Genomic DNA, 22,651 nt, shown 5'->3' with positions numbered 1-22,651 from the left:
GGCTTGTGTCGTGCTGATGTGGGTCCGGTGATCACCTCACGATACGGTGGACAGTACAGCAACATCTACACAGGTATAAACAAACCATGAACAAACATTTCGTGCCTGCATTTACACACTTTCTGACATATCGACCTTAAAATGGAGCATCACCAGGACCATCAGCTCTGAACACAGCTGCTTTTGCCTTTGACCATCACACATGAATGAATACCTGCGTGTGTTTCAGAGTGGACTCAGCGGGATCTGGAGAGGAATGAGAATGTGAAGTTTTGTCGGCAGTACATTGTGTTTCACGATGACAAATCAGTGGTTTATTCCGGACCCTCAGGAAACTGCACTGAGATCAGGGGAGAGTACGTTCATCACGTTACCCATAATGCACCCATAATCAAGCAGAGACAGGGCCTGCGCTCCAGTATTAGTTATGGTGAATAATGTTAATTATTGATTGTGTTGTGTCTGTGTGGTTCAGGCTGCTCAGTGTGGATTCTCCATCCGGTGAAATGAAGGCTGTGCTGAGAGAAAACACCATTAAAGGAGAGGAAAAGCAGTTCCTGGAGGTCAGATCGCTCATATTCTCCTACAATATGACTAATTTCTGACTTTAATATTGTATAATAATATAACAATCTCTGACTTTACACATGATGCACACAATTACACTGTTAAAATGCTGGGTTTCACATTAGTCATTCATGTGGTCTCAGCACAAATCCATAAAGTTAATGTAAATAATTTAATAATAATAATAATAATAATAGCACATTTTTATTTGTATACCACTTTTCCTATATACCTGCAACTCAAAGCGCTTTACAAACAAACAAACAAATATTAGGAAATAGCGTCAATATCAGGTCAAATAAAACCCCCCGATACAAACAAGCACAAAAATTACTCAAATATATAAACAAATAGAGCAAATTAAACAACAAATATACAGATAAATGCATACATGTACACACATGCATTAATGCTGCGTTCACACCAGACGCGGAACGCGTGTCAAGCGCAAGTGATTTACATATTAAGTCAATGCAAACGCGCGAATAGACATCCTGCGGCGCGATATGCGCGAATGGTGCGGTGGGAATGACGCGAATGGCTCGGTGTTTTGCGCGTTTGACACGCTTAACGAGCGTTTCGCGCGAATCTCTCCAATTCGAAAATCTGAACTTCAGCGGACATTCGCGCCGCGATAACCAATCAGAAGCTTGCTCTTGTGGTGGTGTGATTGTGAGGTAGAACCAGTTGATGGTGTCCCGGGGGAAATCCTCCTGGCGACACCGACAACAGTTCATCAAACTGGGCTTGGCTCAGTCAGAAGCACTGCTGAAAGCCTCCGTCATCCAGGTTCAGTTTCTGGAGGAGTTGATGAGCTCACAGAGCTGCTGCACCTCTGAAATGATGTAGTGGACTCAGACACGAACCTAAACGTATCGACGCTGTTTTTCAGTCTTCATAAAGCACATAAACACTGTTATTTTCTCAATAAAATCCATGTTAGCCTTTTAGCAACGAAGCTACAGTCACCGGGAAGACAGAAGCCCCGCCCATCATGCGAATCCGCGTCTGCTCTGAAGTAAATTTGACACGCGAATGAAGCGAGTAAACTCAAATGTTCACGCGGCTATTTACGCGCAAAAAGCGCAATTTATCCGAGCGTTCCGCGTCTGGTGTGAACACAGCATAACACACACACACACAGTGGTACTTACATGTGTGCATACATGCACACACTGTAAATAAATACATACATACACATACACAAAATACATATATACTGCATATTAAAAGCATATTCTTCACATACTATTATATTTGTATGCTATTCTGTATATTTGTATGCAATAAAACAGCAATGCTAGGGCACCCTTTCACGTAATTTATGGGAGAAAATTCTAAATGTTTGGAGCATAGTAACTAAAAGAGGTGCTGTAAGTTATTTAAGTGAGTTGAAGATAAAACAATGAAGCTGTTCCAGGAATCCAAACGATCTCAAGATTTGTGTTGTTTCAGCTTATATTATGTGACTAGTTTGAACAAGCAGCACAAATTATTTTTTGAGCCTACCAAGTGATTTGGGCTGCGGTGTTGGGAAAGTTATAATTGAAAGTAATAATTAAGAAGTGAAAATGTTATAACCTTCCTTGAAAAAAGGAACTAAAAGTGGAACTTAGTGTGTGTTCACACCTGTGAATGGATTCAGTTGTTCTGAAGCAGAGATTATAATTGTTGCAGTGTTGCTCTTTGCTCTTGGAGCGGTTCGCTTTCACACTGCAAAGTTTCTAATCAGACCAGAAGAGCTAAAACAAGTCACGTGCGAGTAAACTCTCCTTACATTGGTCAGAGTGTCAGGGTTTATTTTGCAGCGTCCCGCTCAGCTGTCAGGAGAGGTGGTGGTTTAGTGGTAAAGAGAGATGAAGAGAGATGCGGTGGGGAGGGGTAAGAAGGGTGCGCGACGATGCCTATTTGAGGACCAGGAGGGAGACGCGAGATTACCGGGAGATCATCACTCGTTTGCGGGCATCCGGAGACTCGCGAAACTTCCCGCCTTACTCTTAATCCTCTCTTCATATAGCCGTATTACATATCCATAAAACACTGTGATGTAACCGCGCTCTGATCGGATCGCTTTCTCACTGCAATCGAACCGCTCCAGGGTTCGTTTCAATCGAGCCGAGACCACCTCACTCAGGTGGTCTCGGAGCGATTTCTTTGGCGCGGAACAGAGCGCGATTACCCTGTTTACATATGCCAAACGAACCGCGCTAACTGGGCAAACGAGACACGTTCCCAAACAAAAGTACAGGTGTGAAAGCAGCCTTAGTTTAAGTGAAGCAATGTGTTGAGTTACTTTTGCATTAATTTTCTTCATCTCTATGTAGAGTAGAAGTCAGAATTATTCACCCTCCTGTCAATTTAGTTTTCTTTTCCAATATTTCTCTATTGATGTTAATTGGAATGTTCACAGTATTTACTCTAATATTTGTTCTTCTGGAGAAAGTCGGCTAGAATAAAAGCAGTTCTTAATTGTTTTAAAGCCATTTTAAGCTCAATATTATTCGCCCCTTCAGCAATATTAGTGTTGGATTGTCTCCAGAACAAACCACTGTTATACAATGACTTGCCTAATTACCCTAACTGTACCCTAATTACCCAAGTGAAGCCTTTACATGTCACTGTAAGCTGAACAATAGTGTCATAAAGAATATCTAGTCTAATATTATGTGCTGTCATCATGGCAAAGAGAAAATAAATAGTGATTAGAGATGAGTTATTAACACTGTTATGATTAGAAATGTGTTAAATCTTCTTTCCCTTAAACAGAAATTGGGGAAAAATAAACAGGAGGGCTGATAATTCTGACTTCAACCCTGCATAAAATATACTTATATGTGCGTGGATCCAGGTTCCAGTGTGGTGTTTGTGAAACGTGTGTGTTTTTGTCTGTGTGCAATCCTGCAGTTTGTAACTATGTTGAGGTAAACGGAGGTCTAGGCTGCTGAATCGTATTTATTGTTAAGTCTATGAAGAGGATTAAATGATCTCATTCTTAACATTTTTACGCCATAACAGTGCACTTTCCTACTCGGTGAAAGTGTATTCAGATCCTTTCAGATTGTGCTGGTGTTGTCTGTTTTTTACAAACTCAAGTATGAACCATATTAATAGCATAGCGTTGTTGAAGTATTGATCTCGTCACAATTTTTCCCTTAGAAAACATCTTTGCAAAGGTGCCCTTGACTTGAATGTTGATAACAACCAAAAAAATCCATATATGCAAAGAAAACAAATCTAATTTGTTTGCAAATGAAGTTCTGCATAATAAAATGAAATGATGCAGGGATAAAGTACTGAACACATGAAGAAATGAGGGTGTATTCGGGCATTAAAAGCCCAGACAGCAGCTGAATCTCTCAGTAGTTCTTTAGCAAGCCTCTGCCCTTCCTCAGTGTATATGAAGATCAGCTGCTTCAGTCCAACATCTTCATCAGCAGGAGGATGAAGATCAAACCATTCAGCAGGACGATGATCCACAACACAGCCGAGGAGACTCTCAGATGCTTTCAGAGAAAGAAAATCAAGCTGTAGAATGGCCCAGCCAATCACCTGATCCGAATCCAATAGAGAATACAGAATACAGCTCAGATCTGATTGAGGAGACTCACGCTCTGTTGAAGACTGAGAGAAACTCACACCTGAGCAATGCATGATTCTTCATTCTCCATATGAGAGGCAGCTTTAAGCTGCTGTCAAAATAAAAGCCTTTATATAAAGTATTAACCACATGTCAGTGGTTCAGCACTTTCTCCTCCTGCCATTTTATTCTTATGAATGAACATGCAAGTAAACTGCAGGCTTGACTCTTCTCTCTCTGTCTAGATCTGGCACAAGAACAGAAAGCTGAAGTGCCTTAATCTGACCACCCTCAACAAACACGGCAAAGTCTATGAAGACGGTAAGACAACAACACACATTGTACAGGCCAACAGAACTGACTAAATGAGCATAATAATATATTAATGCATAATAATAAGCTTTATGATGCTCAGAGGCTTTACTGTTTCACTACTTAAAGCAGAGCCGTCCAAACTTGGTCCTGGAGGGCCGGTGTCCTGCACAGTTTAGCTCCAACTTCCTTCAACACACCTGCCTGGAAGTTTGTAGTGTACCCAGAAAGAGCTTGATTAGCTGGTTCAGGTGTGTTTAATTAGGGTTAGAACTAAAATATGCAGGACACCGGCCCTCCAGGACCAAGTCTGGACACCCCTGACTTAAAGGGTTAGTTCACCCAATAATGTCAATCCTTAATTATTATTATTATTTACATTATTATTAATTTCTCTCTCTTATGTTTCAATCTCCTGAGACCTTCATTCATCTTCTTTAAGACTTTTTAGATAACATCTGAGCTCTTTATCCTCCTTAAGACATCATTCAGATAATATTTTGCAATATTCAAATAATTATTCACACTAATAATAATAATAATAATAATAGTATGTCATACATGTAAAGATTACAAAGGCAAACCATAAATTTAATGACATGCATAGATGAGTTGATCCACACGAAACTAGCAGTGTGAGCTAACTAAATCAATATGGTTAGCTTTGATTCCAACTGTACTCTGTAATATTAAGGATAATAATATTGAATAATCTTTTGATGAACATCTGTCCTCAGATCAGTTTGGCTGTTTGGTCTGGTCTCATTCGGAGACGCACCTCCTCTACATCGCGGAGAAGAAACGGCCGAAGACTGAATCCTACTTCCAGGTTTGAGGAAAACACACACTGATGATGATGAAGATGATGATGATGAAGAAGATGAATTAACAAATGTTTTCTCCATCATTTTTACAGCAGGGGCCGGAGACCAGCCTGACCCCCGATGAAGAGGAGCCCATCAAGACTGACAAGAAGGAGGAAACCGTCCCGGTGTGTGTGTGTGTGCGTGTGTGTGTGCGTGTGTGTGTGCGTGTGTGTGTGCGTGCGTGTGTGTGTGTGTGTGTGTGTGTGTGTGTGTGTGTGTGTGTGCGTGTGCGTGCGTGTGTGCGTGTGTGTGTGTGTGTGTGTGTGTGTCAGGGTCATCAGTGTGATTTGTGTTGAGTCTCTCTCTTTGTGTGTGTGTGTGTGTGTTGAGTGAGTCTCTCTCTTTGTGTGTGTGTGTCTCAGGGTCATCAGTTTGAGTATTATGAGGACTGGGGTGAGGCTCTGGTTAGTAAGAGCAGTCCAGTGCTGTGTGTTCTGGACATCGAGGGCAGCAACATCTCTGTGCTGGAGGGAATTCCCTCCGCCGTCTCTCCAGGACAGGTAAAAAAACGTCTGCAGAAACACTTTTGCTGCATCCCAATTTGTGTACTATCCATCCTAAATAGTGTTATAATATAGGATTAGCATGTCCAAACTGTAGTATGCTGAAAAGAGTATGCCAAATGTTCCCGGATGGTTTACTAATTCTGGTGTAGAAGCGTTCCTACTCTAACTGCTGATGTTGCCCGCAGTACATCACACGTTGACCGTGAATTTGTTTAGAACTACAAGCTCAGGTAAAAAGTGTAAACAAACTACAAACATGGCGGACGCGTGAGATCGACCATCAAGTAGAGAGGCTTTGGTAAAGTTGTTTGACTGACTATTAGTCAATATCTAGCCAACTGGAACATATTTAAACCGGGTTTTATATTTCACCTGCAACAGCGATGTGAACTTATATGAAGATCAGTGTGGACATTAACTTCTGAATGCATATTTACTGAGGAGATTCCTCTGCATGAACACTCGTGAATGGCAGATTCTCCTGCTGCTGCTTCTCCAATACGGTAGGCTATTAAATATGAAAGAAAACAGGATGCTGCTTCAAGATGATTAACAGGGCACGTAAATAAGCAACATGACGGAGGAAGTCGTATGTCTCAAAGCTTGCATAAGGCCCCGTTTTAGTTTGAAAACAGCGTTTTAGATCAGAAACGATCCGCGTCCACACTAGCATTTCACCTAGTGTTTCTGAACATATCTCCGTCCACACTACACCATCAAAAACGTATATCACGTGACCGTTCGCACACTCTGGGCATGCGCGTTCTAGCAAGTATATGCCGCTGCTGTCGTAAAAAAGGCAGAGTTTAACTGCGCAATGGCGCCTAAAACAGACAATAGTGCAAACAACGCTCCCATTTCTGTGTCCATGTTGTTGTTTACAGTAAAGGCTGGTCTGCTGGTAGCGTTAAAGCCATGTGTTATAGTCATGTGATAGGGGCTTAACGAATAAGGGAAGGATACGCAATGACACAAAATCCCCAATCAGGTAGCGAATCTCGGCAGCCCCGCCTCCGTTTTCAGATGTCTGCGTTTAACCCCATCACTACACAATCTAACGGCATTTCGTAACTTTTTCATTTAGTGACTAATTCGTATGAATTCGTATGATCTAATTCATACAATTTAGTACGATTTGCTCATCACCCTATAACGGTTAGGGGTGGGGTTGGGTGCCACGCCTCCTTTTTAAAATTGTACATTTTCATACAACTGAACTCATACGAATTCGTACGAATTAGCCACTAAACTGACAAAACGTGAAATACTTACGTTTTCTCGTGAGATCAGGCTGCCCATCCACACTGAGACGGAGCAGCTGTGTTTTAAGCCTCCTTTCCACTGCACACGACAAGCGACAGACCGGAAGTCATTCATTTCCAATGGAGAGCAGTCCGGGAGCTGCGTTGAGTTCCGATCATCTCCGTATGCGGAAAATTCGGATTTGAATTGAGCTGCGGATCAGTTGAAATATTTAAACTCATGCGACTAGACCGTATACGACCTGCCGACAGGATATGATGTATTCCAGTGTTGTCCAAGCAGATCCGTGCGCGCGAGATGAGAAATAGCAGTTTAATTGGTTATTTTTTGAAGTATAAAAAGTCTACATTAAAAAACAAAAATTCTGTTCATAAATGTAAGTAAGAAAGTGATATATATAAATATATATTTTTAATGTTGTCTCCACATTCCCTCCAATATTTTAGCAGTCTATGAGTTTCTAGTACTCATTCATTGATTCATTAAACCATGTAAATGCACAGAGAATTAAGGCTCTTGCTTCTGCCCTCCTTTATTTCGGACACTATGGCTGCGTCCGAAACCGCATACTTCCATACTATATAGTACGCTAAAATCAGCATGCGAGCCGAGTAGTATGTCTGAATTCATAGAATTCGAAAATCAGTAGGCGAGAAGTACCCGGATGACTTACTACTTCCGGCGAGATTCTGAAGTGCGCATCCCATGTACGCTGTGCTATCCCATAATGCCCCGTGAGAGAATTCATGAATGGAAGTGAGGCGACGCAATTGACGCAGGTAGGTCACGTGACCATGTCAAAATGGCGGATGTAGTACGTCCGAATTCCATTCATACTTTTCACGTTCATACTGTATAGAACGTATTTTTGTAACTGCCGAGTAGTAGGTTAAATTCAAATGCAGTACCTACTGAGTAGTAGGCGGTTTCGGACGCAGCCAATGAGAATCAGCTGCTCTCCCATGGTGCATGACAACACTGAAAATACTGTGCGGCTGCCACAAGGGGGCGTATTCCGACAGTCATGTCCAAATGTCGTGTGCAGTGGAAAGGCGGCTTTAGAATGAAAACGGCTCCAGCATTACTAAAATGCTCCGTTTTCGGCGCTCGAAAACTCGGGCGTAGTGTGGACGGATAGCATAACCGTAGTAACACTTATGAGTTTTCAAACTAAAACGCAGTAGTATAATTGGGGCCTAAGATGCGTCCCAAATCGCATACTTATGCACTATTCTATGCCATTTTGTAGTATAAATAGTGTAAGTAGTGCGTTCACGTTGAAATAATAAGTGCACTTTAATTACCCGGATGCTGCACTTATTCAACCGGTAAAATAAATACCCACTCACTCAACAACCACAGCTTTGCCCTCCTACTAGAAGGGGCGGAGCTTTCGGGCGCACATGTTAGATTTTGCATTGTGAAAGCAGAATTCTCCTACGAGAGTGATTATAGCGCCTCCCCATGGTGAATGCTGTTATACTCATGGCAGGTATTATTATACTACACTGTTGAGTGTGTAAGTGCATAAGTACATATAGTGTGTCATTTGGGACGCAGCTTTACTCTTCTGTTACACGCTCAAAAGTATATCCTATTCCTTTATAAAAAGATGCACACTTCTAGGGCGTAGTATAAGTATGTGGATTGGGACGCAGCATTTGGCTGACATTCCCCCTTTTGGACGAGTCATCCGAGGGGGAAAGCCATGCCCACTAGTGCCCATTTCTCCATCTCATTAGCATCTCCAGCAGCCCTGAGTGAGAAGCAGCCGTCAGTCCATTCGCCATTAGAGTGTTTGAGCTGCTGAAGATGATGTCAGCATAGACTAAGAGGATTATAGATGTGGAGTTTTAGATGAACAGCGACAGGAGCGACATAGACTGACACAAGCATCAAGCACACTCTGAAGCACACATGACCAGCACTGACAACACACACACTGCGGTTTTACATCTGTCACACAGCCGTCTGTAGCTCCGCCCTCTTCTGAAAAGAGCACAATCTCATTTGCATTTAAAGCGACAGTCACCAAAACGCCACAGTTAGGAGCAAAGCCTGAAAGGGTCAGTTTCAGAGAGCTGGAGAACATCATCTGTGTGTATTCTCAGCTCAAACACACACTCGAGAGACAGCAGAGACACATTTTACGCATTTTATAAAAAGCCGTTTAACAGATCTCCTTTAAAGTACCCCTTGATTGTGAGCTGATGTGTGTGTGTGTGTGTGTGTGTGTGTGTGTGTGTGTGTGTGTGTGTGTGTGTGTGCTACTGCAGGCGTTCTGGGCTCCCGCTGACACCGGTCTGGTGTTTGTGGGCTGGTTTCACGAGCCCTTCAGACTCGGCCTCAAATACTGCGCCAACAGAAGGTGAATTTCTGCACGATGGAGATCAGATCTGCTGTCTTTCTGTCGTTTTACTGTTGAGCTGCATGCTGACATGTGTGTGTTTTCTGCAGGTCGTCTCTGTTTTATGTGGATCTGGCCAGCGGGAAATGCGGTGAGATCTCCTGTTAAGTTTTCCGTCTTCAAATCAGTCTGTACTGAAAATAGACGCTTTTCACAAGACTGTTATGAAGCGTTTAATGCTCATCATCAGCATCTTAAATCCTTAAAAGTGTTTAATATTTGCATTATTTTTAAAAACGTATGTTTATTATGTTATTTGTGTGTGTGTGTGTGTGTGTGTGTGTGTGTGTTTATGTTTATGTGTCCTCAGATCAGCTCTCCAGTGACTCCAGCTCAGTCTGTTCTCCTCGTCTGAGTCCTGATCACTGCAGGATTGTGTATCTGGAGTCGGGCGTCTTCGGTCCACATCTACAGTGCAGCCGACTCTGCATGGTGTGTATTATGTGTGTGTGTGTGTGTGTGTGTGTGTGTGTGTGTGTGTGTGTGTGTGTGTGTGTGTGTGAGACATATCGAGACACAAATCACTTTAATGACCTTGGTATGGCACAGGTATTACTGCATTCTTCACGGTTTTCAGCATTCTTCAAAATATTTTCTACAGTGTTCAACAGCAGAAAGAAACTTATAAATAATAATAATAATAATAATAATAATAATTATAATAATAATAATAATTCCTCACATTTATATAGTGCTTTTCTGTGCACACAAAGTGCTTTATACATTGGGGGGAATCAGACCGCACACCACACACCAGCTGATTGGTGGAGAAGAGTTATAATATGGGGATGGTTAGGAATCCATGATGGAGGCCAGTGGCAAATTTGGTCAGGATACCAGGGTTACACTTTTTTAAAGGACATCCTGTGATTTTTAACGACTACAGAGAGTCAGGAGCTTGGTTTAACGTCTCATCTGAAAGACGGCGCTCACTGAGCAGTATAGAATTCCTTTCACTATACTGGGGCATTAGGACCCACACAGACTGCAGGTTGAGCGCCCCCTGCTGGCCTCACTATCACCACTTCCAGCAGCAACCTAGCTTCCCGATGTGGTCTCCCATCCAGACACTGACCAGGCTCAGCTCTGCTTAGCTTCAGTGAGTAACCATGTGAGAGTTGCAGAGAGCGAGCTGCCTTTCAAATGTTTGAAAGTGAAGGCTGAGTGAGTGATGACTGAATATTCAGTTTCGGGTGAACTACTTACTGACCCTTTAAGGCATTCCATCAAGTTTTGTGTCTGGAAATAAACTAACAATATGCAGCTTTATGTAATTTTGTGAAAATCAGCATAAGCATGAATCACTGCATTTTGCATTTGTGTGCTTACACTCACTGGCCACTTTATTAGGTACACCTTACTAGTACCAGGTCGGACCCCCTTTTGCCTTCAGATCTGCCTTAATCCTTGGTGTCAGAGATTCAATAAGATACTGGAAATATTCCTCAGAGATTTTGCTCCATGTTGTCATGATAGCATCACACAGTTGCTGCAGATTTGTCGGCTGCACATCCATGATGCCAATCTCCCGTTCCACCACATCCCAAAGCTGCTCTATTGGATTGAGCTCTGGTGACTGTGGAGGCCATTTGAGTACAGTGAACTCATCGTCATGTTCAAGAAACCAGTCTGAGATGATTGGAATTTTGTGTTGTTAAGCAGTTGGACAGGTGTACCTAATAAAGTGGCCGGAGAGTGAATGTTTGTACCATTTAAATTATATGCGGCTTGTTTTATTTAGTATCATTTGAGTGTCGTTATAACACTACATTTCCAAACTCAGTCCTGGAGCGCTGGTGTCCTGCATAGTTTACCTCCAACTTCCTTCAACTCAATAGCCTGGAAGATTTGGGCTGCGTCCGAAACCGCATACTTCCATACTATATAGTACGCTAAAATCAGCATGCGAGCCGAGTAGTATTTCTGAATTCGTAGAATTCGAAAATCAGTATGCGAGAAGTACGCGGATGACCTACTACTTCCGGCGAGATTCTGGAGTGCGCATCCCATGTACACTGCGCCATCCCATAATGCCCTGCGAGAGAATTCATGAATGGAAGTGATTGATGCAACTGACGCAGGTAGGTCACATGACCATGACAAAATGGCGGATGTAGTACGTCCGAATTCCATTCATACTTTTCACATTCATACTGTATAGAACATACTTTTCTAACGGCCGAGTAGTACATTAAATTCAAATGCACTACCTACTGAGTGGTAGGCGGTTTCGGACGCAGCCTTCGTATACCTAGTAAGAGCTTAATTAGCTGCTTCAGGTGTGTTTAATTGGGTTTGGGACTTAAATATGCAGGACACCGGCCCTCCAGGACCGAGTTTGGGCACCTCTGCACTAATGCTAAAGTCATGGTTTGAATGTGTTTGGCCTCATGGTTGCTGTATTTTTTGACATTTTCCTCATGTTAACACATTTCTAATTAAATCAGAGAGGACATTTTCAGAAGCGTGTTGTTGTTTCTTAATAACAGAGAGTTCTTTCTCCACAGCTCAGTGAAGCAGCTCTTGACAGATTGACTAGTGCATTAAATGAGACTCAATGTAAAGCTCGACCCCTCTGTAATGAGCGCAGTGTTTATAATGGGATCTAATCGAGCTCATTTTAATGAAGTGTTGCTGTTCACAGTTCGACTGGTACACCAAACAGACCAGCGTTGTGGTTGATGTGGTGCAGAGAGCCGGAGACGGTATGTGTGTGTGTGTGTGTGTGTGTGTGTTTATCATATTTGTTACAGTATGCTAGAAACATGTTGTTATTGTCCATATAAACGCATGATAATAGTGTTATTCAGATTCATATGTGTTATTGTGTTTGTGTGACTATTTGTGTGTTTTCATGCGTGTTTGTGTGTGTGATGTGTGCTTGTGTGTATTTGTGCATGTTTGTGGGCGTATTTGTGCATGCGTGTATGCGCATGTTTGTTTTTATGTGATTGTTTTGTGTGTATGTGTGTGATGTGTGTGTGTGTATTATGTGTGTTTGTGTGTGTATTTGTGTATGAATGCTTGTATGCTTGTGTGTGTGTGTGTATTTGAGTATGTGTGCTTGTGTGTGATGTGCATGTATGTGATGTGTGTGCGTGCATGATGCGTGCATATGTGTGTGTTTGTTTGTGCATGTGTGTGTTTGTTTTTATATGCGTTTGTTTGTGTGTGTGTGTGTGTGTGTGTGATGTGCATGTATGACATGTACCTATGTGTGATGTGTGTGCATGATTTGTATGTGTGCATGTGTGTATGTATGATGTATGTGTGTGTGTGTTTGCTTTTGTTTTTGTGTGTGTATTTGTGCAAGAATGGGTGTGTGTTGATGTAAGTGTGTGTGTATGTGTGTATTTGTGTATTCGCATGTTTGCATGTGTGTTTTATGTGTGTATTTGTGTTTATATATGCGTGTGCATGTGCTTATGTGGGCATGTGGGTATTTGTGCATGCGTGGTGTGTGTGTGTGTGTTTGCGTTGATTTGTGTTTGTGTGTGTGTATGTGTGTGTGTATTTGTGTTTATATGTGTAATTTCTGTTTGTGCATGTATTGGTGTGTGAGCATGCATATGTGTATTTTTTGCATGTTTGTGTGTTTGTATTTGTGTAAGAGTGTGTGTTTGTGTGCATATTTGTGTTTATATGTGTGTGTTTATGTGTGTGTGTGTGTGTGTGTATTTGTCAGATGGTTTCACTGGGATCTACAGCTTTCTGTTGTCTCCTCGCTGCTGGTCTGCTGATAGTGAGCGTGTGTTGTTCTGCAGCGCTCAGAGGAGCCGGAAGGTACACACACTGCATTCACATCTCTATCACAACATACATAATAGTATATCGCTAATGCATGTGTGTTGTCTATGCTGCACATTAATCCTTGTGTGCTGTTGGGTTGTTTTCATCCACTCGCGGGTGCTGTTGTGTCTTCATTTGGCCTCATTTATCTCTTGAGTTTCAGCAAATGTGAAGATTTTTGTTGACAAATCTTTATGTTGGCACATATATAGGGAAAATACTTTGAAATTTTTGAGTATATGTTGTCATGACTTTAAAATCAATAAATGTGATAATAATGGAAGTCAATGAGGCAAAAACAGCCCCAACATAACCAATCTGCAACAATCAATCTGAACAACACACAAGGGTTAAAGACACAAAAAGCTAATATATATATATATAACATACTAAACTCACACTGTCTGTGTTTTGCAGAATCTGTTTGTTGTTGACACCTCGAGCCGTGAAGTCACGTGTCTCACCTCTCGTATGTACTGTTTTCTCAGTATCTGCTATATTGTACTGTACTGTATTATATTGAACTGTATGTAATCTCTGTGCTGCTGCAGAATCTCAGGAAGGAAGCTGGAATCTGTTGAACATTCACAGAGATCTGATGGTCGTCAGCTGCTCTTCACCAAACTCTCCTCCAGACCTGGTGCTCACACACATATTCAACACCTGCAAAACACTGATACTAAACACTGCATTACACAATACTGAACACTGCATTACACAATACTAAACACTGCATTACACAATACTGAACACTGCATTACACAATACTGAACACTGCATTACACAATACTGAACACTGCATTACACAATACTGAACACTGCATTACACAATACTAAACACTGCATTACACAATACTGAACACTGCATTACACAATACTAAACACTGCATTACACTATACTAAACACTGCATTACACAATACTAAACACTGCAATACACAATACTGAACACTGCATTACACAATACTGAACACTGCATTACACTATACTAAACACTGCATTACACAATACTAAACACTGCAATACACAATACTGAACACTGCATTACACAATACTAAACACTGCATTACACAATACTAAACACTGCAATACACAATACTGAACACTGCATTACACAATACTGAACACTGCATTACACAATACTAAACACTGCAATACACAATACTGAACACTGCATTACACAATACTGAACACTGCATTACACAATACTGAACACTGCATTACACTATACTAAACACTGCATTACACAATACTAAACACTGCATTACACAATACTGAACACTGCATTACACAATACTGAACACTGCATTACACAATATTGAACACTGCATTACACTATACTAAACACTGCATTACACAATATTGAACACTGCATTACACTATACTAAACACTGCATTACACAATACTGAACACTGCATTACACAATACTGAACACTGCATTACACAATACTAAACACTGCATTACACAATACTGAACACTGCATTACACAATACTAAACACTGCACTACACAATACTAAACACTGCACTACACAATACTGAACACTGCATTACACAATACTAAACACTGCATTACACAATACTGAACACTGCATTACACAATACTGAACACTGCATTACACAATACTGAACACTGCCTTACACAATACTGAACACTGCATTACACTATACTAAACACTGCATTACACAATACTAAACACTGGCACTGCATTACATGATGCACAATTGTCAATAATAAAATAATGAATTTAATAATAATAATGACTAATAATAATACTTATAATGACAATAGTAATATTAGTAATAATAATAACAACAATAATGACAGTGATAGTAATGATAATAACAACAATAATGACAGTGATAGTAATGATAATAACAACAATAATTATGATAACAGCAATAATTATTATTACTCTCTGTTGTGCAGCGGGTGGGTTTTCTGCCAGGGAAAGGCTCTGAAAGCAAGATTTCCTGGGTCACATTAGAAGAATCTCAACCTCAGAGCGACATCAGCTGGCAGACGCTCAACTTCAGCCCACCGCCCGAGCAGGACAACACACAATACCGTAAGAGCAACACATGCATGATCACACACACTGTCATGTGTCATTATTCAGTGGCATATTATTGATGGCTGGTTAATGCCACCTACTGGTTAAATAATGTAATTGTTACCACTTTCATTTTTGAGTGTTAAGTTGTATTAAACGGTGATTTTAATCTTTACCATGAACATCAGTGTTTATATCTGCACTGTACACTGTTATTTCAGTACTTCACTGCTGTTTGATTCTTTGTGATTTCATAACTAATCCTAAAAAACGACTACTGAATCTATTTCTCCATCAAATGCAGATTTGAATGCAGCACATCGAAGGGTTAATAAACATATGCAAATCCTCTTTATTAGTAATTTATAATCCATGAAAAATAACATTCATTCATTCATTTTCTTTTCGGCTTAGTCCCTTTATTAATCAGGGGTCGCCACAGTGGAATGAACCCACAATTTATCCAGCACATGTTATACGCAGCGGATGCCCATCCAGCTGCAACTAAGTACTGGGAAACATCCATACTCACTCACACTCATACACTACGGACAATTTTAGCCTACCCAATTCACCCATACCGCATGTCTTTAGACTGTGGGGGAAACCGGAGGACCAGGAGGAAACCCACACCAACACAGGGAGAACATGCAAACTCCACACAGAAACACCAACTGACCCAGCCGAGGTTTGAACCAGCGACCTTCTTGCTGTGAGGCGATAGCACTAACTAATATGCCACTGCGCCGCCCAAATAATATTCGACTTGAACTATTTTAATATGTGTTTAGTCCGTGTCTTAGAGTGGGCACCGTGCACTGTGTGTATACAGGTGTAAATAATCTGACATGATGGATTCTGTCCACGCTCGATCACTTTTAGAGCTAGTGGAAAACAGCCAGTGTGCTGGAAGTGCTGGAAGTGTTAGCACCATAATACAAATCAAAAATGCAAATAAAATGCCCTGTGTGCTCTTCATCAGCGGGTTTGGACTTTGATGCTCTTCTGCTGAAGCCAAAGGACACACCAGCGGACGGCAAACTACCTCTCATCGTCATGCCACACGGTCGGTTCATGAGTGCCTTAATTAATTAAATAATCAGTAATATTTACTAATATTTCAACATCTATAAATATGATTTTAAAATCTGTGTGTGTGTGTGTGTGTGTGTGTGTGTGTGTATCAGGCGGGCCTCACTCAGTGCTGGTGTCGGAGTGGATCTTGTCGACTGCTGTTCTGTGTAAGATGGGCTTCAGTGTTCTGCTGGGTGAGAAACTCCATCAGCTCATCTACACACACTGATCTAATAGCTCTCATAACACACTCGTTTAGTCCTAATCAGCCGCACCAAAATTGGTGGGAAGATATAAAACTTGAGTGAGTGAATGAATGGGACAGTGATTGAATAAATGTAGGATTGAATGAATGAATGAGCGAGTGAACAAACAAGTGAATGAATAAGTGAGTGAATTAATGAATGAACAAGTGAATCAATAAACGAATGAACAAGTTAATGAATAAATGAGTGAATGAGCGAACGAGTGAATGAATGAAAGAATGAACAAGTGAATGAACGAGCGAATAAATGAGTGAATGAACAAGTGAATGAATAAATAAAAAACGAGTGAAGAAATTAATGAATGAACATGTGAGTGAATGAATGAATGAATGAACAAGTGAATAAATGAACAAGTGAATGAATGAGTGATGAGTGAATAACTGAATAAGTGAGTGAATGAATGAATAAACTGGTGAATTGATGAGTGAGTGAATAAATGAAAAATGAACAAATTAATGAACAAGTGAACAAACAAGTGAAAGAATAAATGAGTGAGTGAGCGAGTGAAGGAATGAATGAATAAACGAATGAATGATTAAGTGCATGAATGAATAAGTGAATGAATAAATAAGTGAATGAATAAATGAGTGAACAAACAAGTGAATGAATAAAGGAACAAACAAATGAATGAGTGAGTGAATGAACAAGTGAATGAATAAATGAAGAAGTGAATGAATGAGCGAGTTAATGAACGAGTGAACAAACAAGTGAATGAATAAATAAATGAATGAGTGAGGATTAAATGAATTAATGAATGAATGAATGAATGAATAAGTGAATGAATGAGTGAATGAATGAATAAGTAAATGAATGAGTGAATGAATAAGTGAATGAATAAATAAATGAACGAGTGAGGATTGAATGAATGATAAAGTGAATGAATGAATGAATAAGTCAACGAATGAATGAATGAACAAGTGAATGAATGAATTAGTGAATGAATGAACGAGTAAATGAATGTATGTGAAAGAAATTGTGTTTGTTCCTTCTTTCACTCATGTTTGTGTGTTCTCTAGTGAATTACAGAGGCTCGCTTGGCTTCGGTCAGGATAACGTCTTCTCCTTACCAGGAAACTGCGGCACTCAGGATGTAAAAGACGTGCAGGTACACACTGCATATATATATATATGAAATATCTGAAAAGTTTCACACTCTTTGGAATGTTGTTTACACGTGTTAGTTTGTTTTGCTAGAATTTGTGGCGTGCGGGTTGTGAAAGTTCTTTTAATCTATATCAGTAGTATATATAAGTGTATCAAATAGTTTGATAAATATGAAGAGTTTAGATGCAAAAACCTCTAAAAGGTGTTTGAAATTACTTTAGGAAATGAGCATTTTAATTAGGCTCCTGTCTGTTGGTTAACGTTAACGTTTAAAGTAATTTAGCGTTTATGGCAAAGAATACTCTCTTTCAAATGAAATAACTCAACATAAACATTAAAGTCTGAGAAAAATGCTCATTTTCAATGGAAATTTCTGACGGTTTTTGCATCTGAACTCTTCATATACGTTTTACATTTGAATACAATTGATCTTTAATAAAACAAAAGATAAGCTGTATTCAAATATAAATGTTATATATGATATTATTTATTACTGTATATTGATCCAATAACACCAGATCAAATGAATCAGCCTTGGTGAGTTGAAAAGGCTAAACGACAGTATATACACCGTTTAAAACTAATTTACACTCATCATTAATCATTTAACTTTGGTAATTGATATTATTTCACAGATAATTCTTGTGATTCTTTGTGATGTGCAGTTTATTACTTTTTTATATAAGCGATAATTAAAGATATTACAAACAAATGCTTTGAAAAAGCTTCCAGTATTTATGGTATTACAATACATTTGGATAGAAAGGTGACTTTAAATTGGAATAATTTACTTTCTCATGTATTTATTACTGTATTTTTGATAAATGATAATAATGAATTCAGCCTTGGTGTGCAGAAAAGTCTCATAGCAAAATAAAGTGTTTAGTAAATATGATTATGTGCAATGGAATTTTAAGTTTCACAAACTAATTTGGAGAGGAGCACGTGATATGACTGACCGCCGCTGGTCTCTCATCTACAATCATTAGTTAGCCAATCAGATTAATCCAAACTCTCGATAAGTAGCCAAGCAAAAATTACTCCCTTTGTTTTTCAAAGAAAAACCCCTTATCCACCCCTTCTCCCCCTTTCCTCCTTGACAGCAGGGAGCTCTCGAGAACTACCTGATCTTGTACTCCCCTTACATGCTCTGTCGACCAGGCGGGAGCCCTGGGCTTAATTATCTCCGCGCTCAGGGTTCTCTCCTGGGACAGCATACCAAACATTTGTCAAACAATATCCAAGTGTGAACTCTTGAACTGATGTCTGCTGTGCTCTGGTCAGTTTGCGGTGGACAGTGTTTTGAAGCAAGGCGGCTTTGATGAGCAGAAAGTGGCTGTGATTGGAGGATCTCACGGTGGATTTCTGGCTTGTCATCTGATTGGACAATATCCCGGGTTTTACAAGGCGTGTGTGGCGCGAAATCCAGTCACCAATCTGGCATCCATGGTCTGCTGCACGGACATCCCAGACTGGTAATGATCAACAGATCAGGGTTTTTCTTGCTGATGCTCCATATTCAATTCTGCGATAAAGAACAAATGTAGGAGGGGCTTGGTTTTGTCAGAAGGGAACTGATTGGATGGTTGTGGTTTGATGGTGTGCTATTTCATGTGAGTGACAGGTTGGTCCTAGAATACTAATAATTAAAAATACAGAAATTATTCTTTAAAATAAGCATTTATTAAAGTAATAAAAAATAGAAGTAATTTATTTATTTTATTTTTCAATTAAAGTAATAAAAATAAATAAATTATTAAGTTGTATAAATAAATGATTACTGATGTACAAATACATTGCAATTTAAATGTGCAGTTTTTGAGTGTTTTTTCGTTGCCTAATGATGCAAAATAACACGACACACTGTGCAAAATAAGATATTTTTAATTTATATAAAAATATGGGTGAACTAATGTTGATGCATTGTGATATTCACCTGCATGTGTGTATGTGTGTGTCTATGTATGTATTTATGAATAAATGTGTGTGCGTGTGTGTGTGTGTGTGTGTGTGTTTGCCTTCAGGTGTATAGTGGAAGCTGGATTTGACTATAAACCAGACATTCAACTTGAACCCGCAATTCTGGAGCAGATGCTGATCAAGTCACCCATAAAACACGTTGCCAAGGTGAGCATTAGTCAGCATTATTCACAGATTTACAGTATATCTGCTGGGCTTATGGTGCTCGTGTTTTGTTTGATCAGGTGAAGACTCCAGTGCTTCTGATGCTGGGTGAAGGTGACAAGCGAGTCCCTAATAAACAGGGCATTGAATATTACAAAGCTCTGAAGAGCCTGCAGGTCCCCGTAAGGTGCGTACATCCACATTCACTCATTATGAGAGCTGCACGGTTATTATTCTCCAACAGCTCTGAATATTAACTTAACAAAATAAGTAGGGATGCAAGATTTATGAGCTGATATATTGACAGCCATAACGGTATCGGCAGATACATGCTGTTTTTTATGTTACCTGGGAAACACCCATACACACTCATTCACAAAGACTCATACACCATGTAGTTAATCAATTCAACAGGCATGTCACCCTGCAGCCCGAGATTGGTTACTCACTGTAGCTAAGCAGGGCTGAGTCTGGTCGGTGTCTGGATTGGAGACCACATGGGAACACTAGGTTGCTGAAGTGGTGTTAGAGAGGCCAGCAGGGGGCGCTCAACCTGGTTTGTGTGAGTCCTAATGCCCCAGTATAGTGAAAGGGACACTATACTGTCAGTCGGCGCCGTCTTTCGGATGAGATGTTAATCCGAGCTCCTGACTCTCTGTGCTCATTAATAATCCCATGGCACTTCTGGTAAAGAGTAGATGTCCTGGCCAAACTCCCTTAATCGGCCCTTACAGTCATGGCCTCCCAGTCATCCCCACTGTCTCTCCACTCCCCCTATAGCTGGTGTGTGGTGAAGCCCTGGCGCTGTTGTCCTGTGGCTGCCGGAGCATCATCCAGGTGAATGCTGCACACTGGTGGTGGTATGGAGACCCCCTCATGGTTGTGAAACGCTTTGGGTGTATGATCATAACCTCATAATTAAACACAAAATGATAAGAATAACTGCACGAAGGTTGACTTTTTGAGGAAAAAGAGCCAGCTCCTTCATCAGGCCTGTTAATGGAATCGTTCCTATCTGTTGAATTGACTCAATTGAATCGACTCCTCAGAATCAAAGAATTGATTCTTTTAGTAATGCTCTCTAAATCGTGCTGCTCTTCTGTGTATCAGTGTTGTGGATCAGTGTTTTACCGGTGTATCCGTGTGTGTGTGTGTGTGTGTGTGTGTGTGTGTGTGTGTGTGTTTGCAGAGTGTTGTGGTACCCAGGCAATAATCACTCTCTGTCCAAAGTGGACGCAGAATCAGACGGGTTCATGAACGGCGCTCTCTGGATGATCCAGCATCTTTCTCTGTGACATCACTTCCTCTAAGCAGCGAATAACCAAGTGATTTTTAGCTTCTCTTTTTTTATTGATCTGCATCAGAATCTGTGTTAAAAGCAGAAACACTTGAAGATTCTCAGAGGCTCATGTGTTGTAGATGGTGTAATGCAGTCTGTTTTAAAGTTCATCTACAGTAAAAGACAGCTGAAATCAGAAGCGCACACTTGATTGAGTTCTTATACTGCGTTCTGTCATTAATGGTTTGGTTTTTAGGGGAACATTTATAATCATGATATGACTGGGAATGAGATGAACGTGAATGAGATTTTATGCATGCTTATGACGACTGTTATTACGTGTCATTCGCTTATTTTAAATGCAAAGGTGACATTGTTTGTTATGACAACTTGACATAAACAAATACATCACAACCTGCTTCTGTTGTTGTCATGACAACGTGACATTCCCAAGACAAAATTAAATCAAATCATTTTTTTGTGGCATCAGCAGCAGCACGTGTAAAACACAACATCAAAACACAACATCATACTCCAAAACTCATCATAAATCTGACATAAACATAATAGTCATGAGGCGTAATAAATATGTCTAGAATTTTATAGCAGCGTCATTAATATATTTTTGACCTCAGCTACAGTGGCACACGCTGAATTTGTCATTAAAATGTCAATAACCTTTTATTGTCTCATTACAATTATAATGCATCATGACAGTCATGTTTATGACGGATTTATGACTAGTTTGGTTGGTAACATCAAGTTGTCATAACAAAGATGAAGACGTATTTATGCCAAGCTGTCATAAACAATGTCATCTTTGTATTTAAGATATCATTACTGAGTAAATGACACTTAATAACAGCTGTTATAAGCATGCATAAAGTCTTGTGTGTCATGTCATGATTATAAAGCTGTCTTGACCCCATTTAAGTAAAGTTTTAGGGGTTTTAGTTATTGGCGAGTTCAATTTGTGCCAAGGTGTTGACAGGTCCTGATGGTGCTCTGGTGTGTGTATTATTGGGGTTATTCTCTGGGATGTGCACTACTGTGCGGGAATCTCTGCATTGTTTCCAATAAAATCTTCAGACTTTTGTAAAGCTGATTTCATGATCTAAACCTCCTCTGACTCTCCTTCACATGATACTCTTTGGGTTTAAAATATATGCAGTATACAGTTTACAAAATGTTAAATATACAGTTTATTATTATGAATTTTACATTTTTAGATTTCTCAAATGACTCATGTATTATCAATAGTTTTAATAACTCATTTCTAATAACTGATTTTTTTAATTTCTGCCATGATGACAGCACATAATATTAGATTAGATAGTTCTTTTCGGGTGGTGAGGTCTCTGAATAGAGCAGTAGGAAAGAACCGGGATAGGAAAGTAGCTGCACTGTGATGCTAGTAACTGTGTTGTGCTCCGGGTTTTGGGCGGCCGATGCGATTGGATACTG

The 22,651-nt window shown here is 40.1% G+C and overlaps 2 protein-coding genes across 2 annotated transcripts in view; one reads left to right on the top strand and one right to left on the bottom strand.

Moving 5' to 3' along the window:
* Positions 1 to 22,306, top strand: part of apeh1 (acylaminoacyl-peptide hydrolase 1) — a 23,463-nt gene extending 1,157 nt beyond the window's left edge. The window contains exons 2-23 of the mRNA NM_198869.3: positions 1 to 73; positions 230 to 356; positions 476 to 563; positions 4,390 to 4,465; positions 5,194 to 5,285; positions 5,373 to 5,447; positions 5,685 to 5,822; positions 9,368 to 9,459; positions 9,549 to 9,589; positions 9,809 to 9,930; positions 12,143 to 12,203; positions 13,184 to 13,281; positions 13,705 to 13,756; positions 13,839 to 13,927; positions 15,217 to 15,355; positions 16,323 to 16,406; positions 16,528 to 16,608; positions 17,697 to 17,785; positions 19,069 to 19,259; positions 19,809 to 19,911; positions 19,989 to 20,095; positions 21,098 to 22,306. The exon at positions 1 to 73 is cut by the window's left edge and continues 57 nt beyond it. Coding sequence (NP_942570.4) covers positions 1 to 73; positions 230 to 356; positions 476 to 563; positions 4,390 to 4,465; positions 5,194 to 5,285; positions 5,373 to 5,447; positions 5,685 to 5,822; positions 9,368 to 9,459; positions 9,549 to 9,589; positions 9,809 to 9,930; positions 12,143 to 12,203; positions 13,184 to 13,281; positions 13,705 to 13,756; positions 13,839 to 13,927; positions 15,217 to 15,355; positions 16,323 to 16,406; positions 16,528 to 16,608; positions 17,697 to 17,785; positions 19,069 to 19,259; positions 19,809 to 19,911; positions 19,989 to 20,095; positions 21,098 to 21,203 — 2,124 coding nt within the window. The 3' untranslated portion in view covers positions 21,204 to 22,306. The remainder of the gene's footprint in view (positions 74 to 229; positions 357 to 475; positions 564 to 4,389; positions 4,466 to 5,193; positions 5,286 to 5,372; positions 5,448 to 5,684; positions 5,823 to 9,367; positions 9,460 to 9,548; positions 9,590 to 9,808; positions 9,931 to 12,142; positions 12,204 to 13,183; positions 13,282 to 13,704; positions 13,757 to 13,838; positions 13,928 to 15,216; positions 15,356 to 16,322; positions 16,407 to 16,527; positions 16,609 to 17,696; positions 17,786 to 19,068; positions 19,260 to 19,808; positions 19,912 to 19,988; positions 20,096 to 21,097) is intronic.
* Positions 1 to 22,651, bottom strand: part of mmp23ba (matrix metallopeptidase 23ba) — a 568,642-nt gene that overhangs the window by 208,265 nt on the left and 337,726 nt on the right. The window lies entirely within an intron of this gene.

Source organism: Danio rerio, chromosome 8, assembly GCF_052040795.2.
Source record: "Danio rerio strain M-AB ecotype USA chromosome 8, GRCz13ab, whole genome shotgun sequence".
In the NCBI taxonomy this organism is placed as follows: Eukaryota; Metazoa; Chordata; class Actinopteri; order Cypriniformes; family Danionidae; genus Danio; species Danio rerio.
The sequence above is the reverse complement of the archived record's forward strand: the minus strand, read 5'-3'. Positions and strand labels throughout refer to the sequence as shown.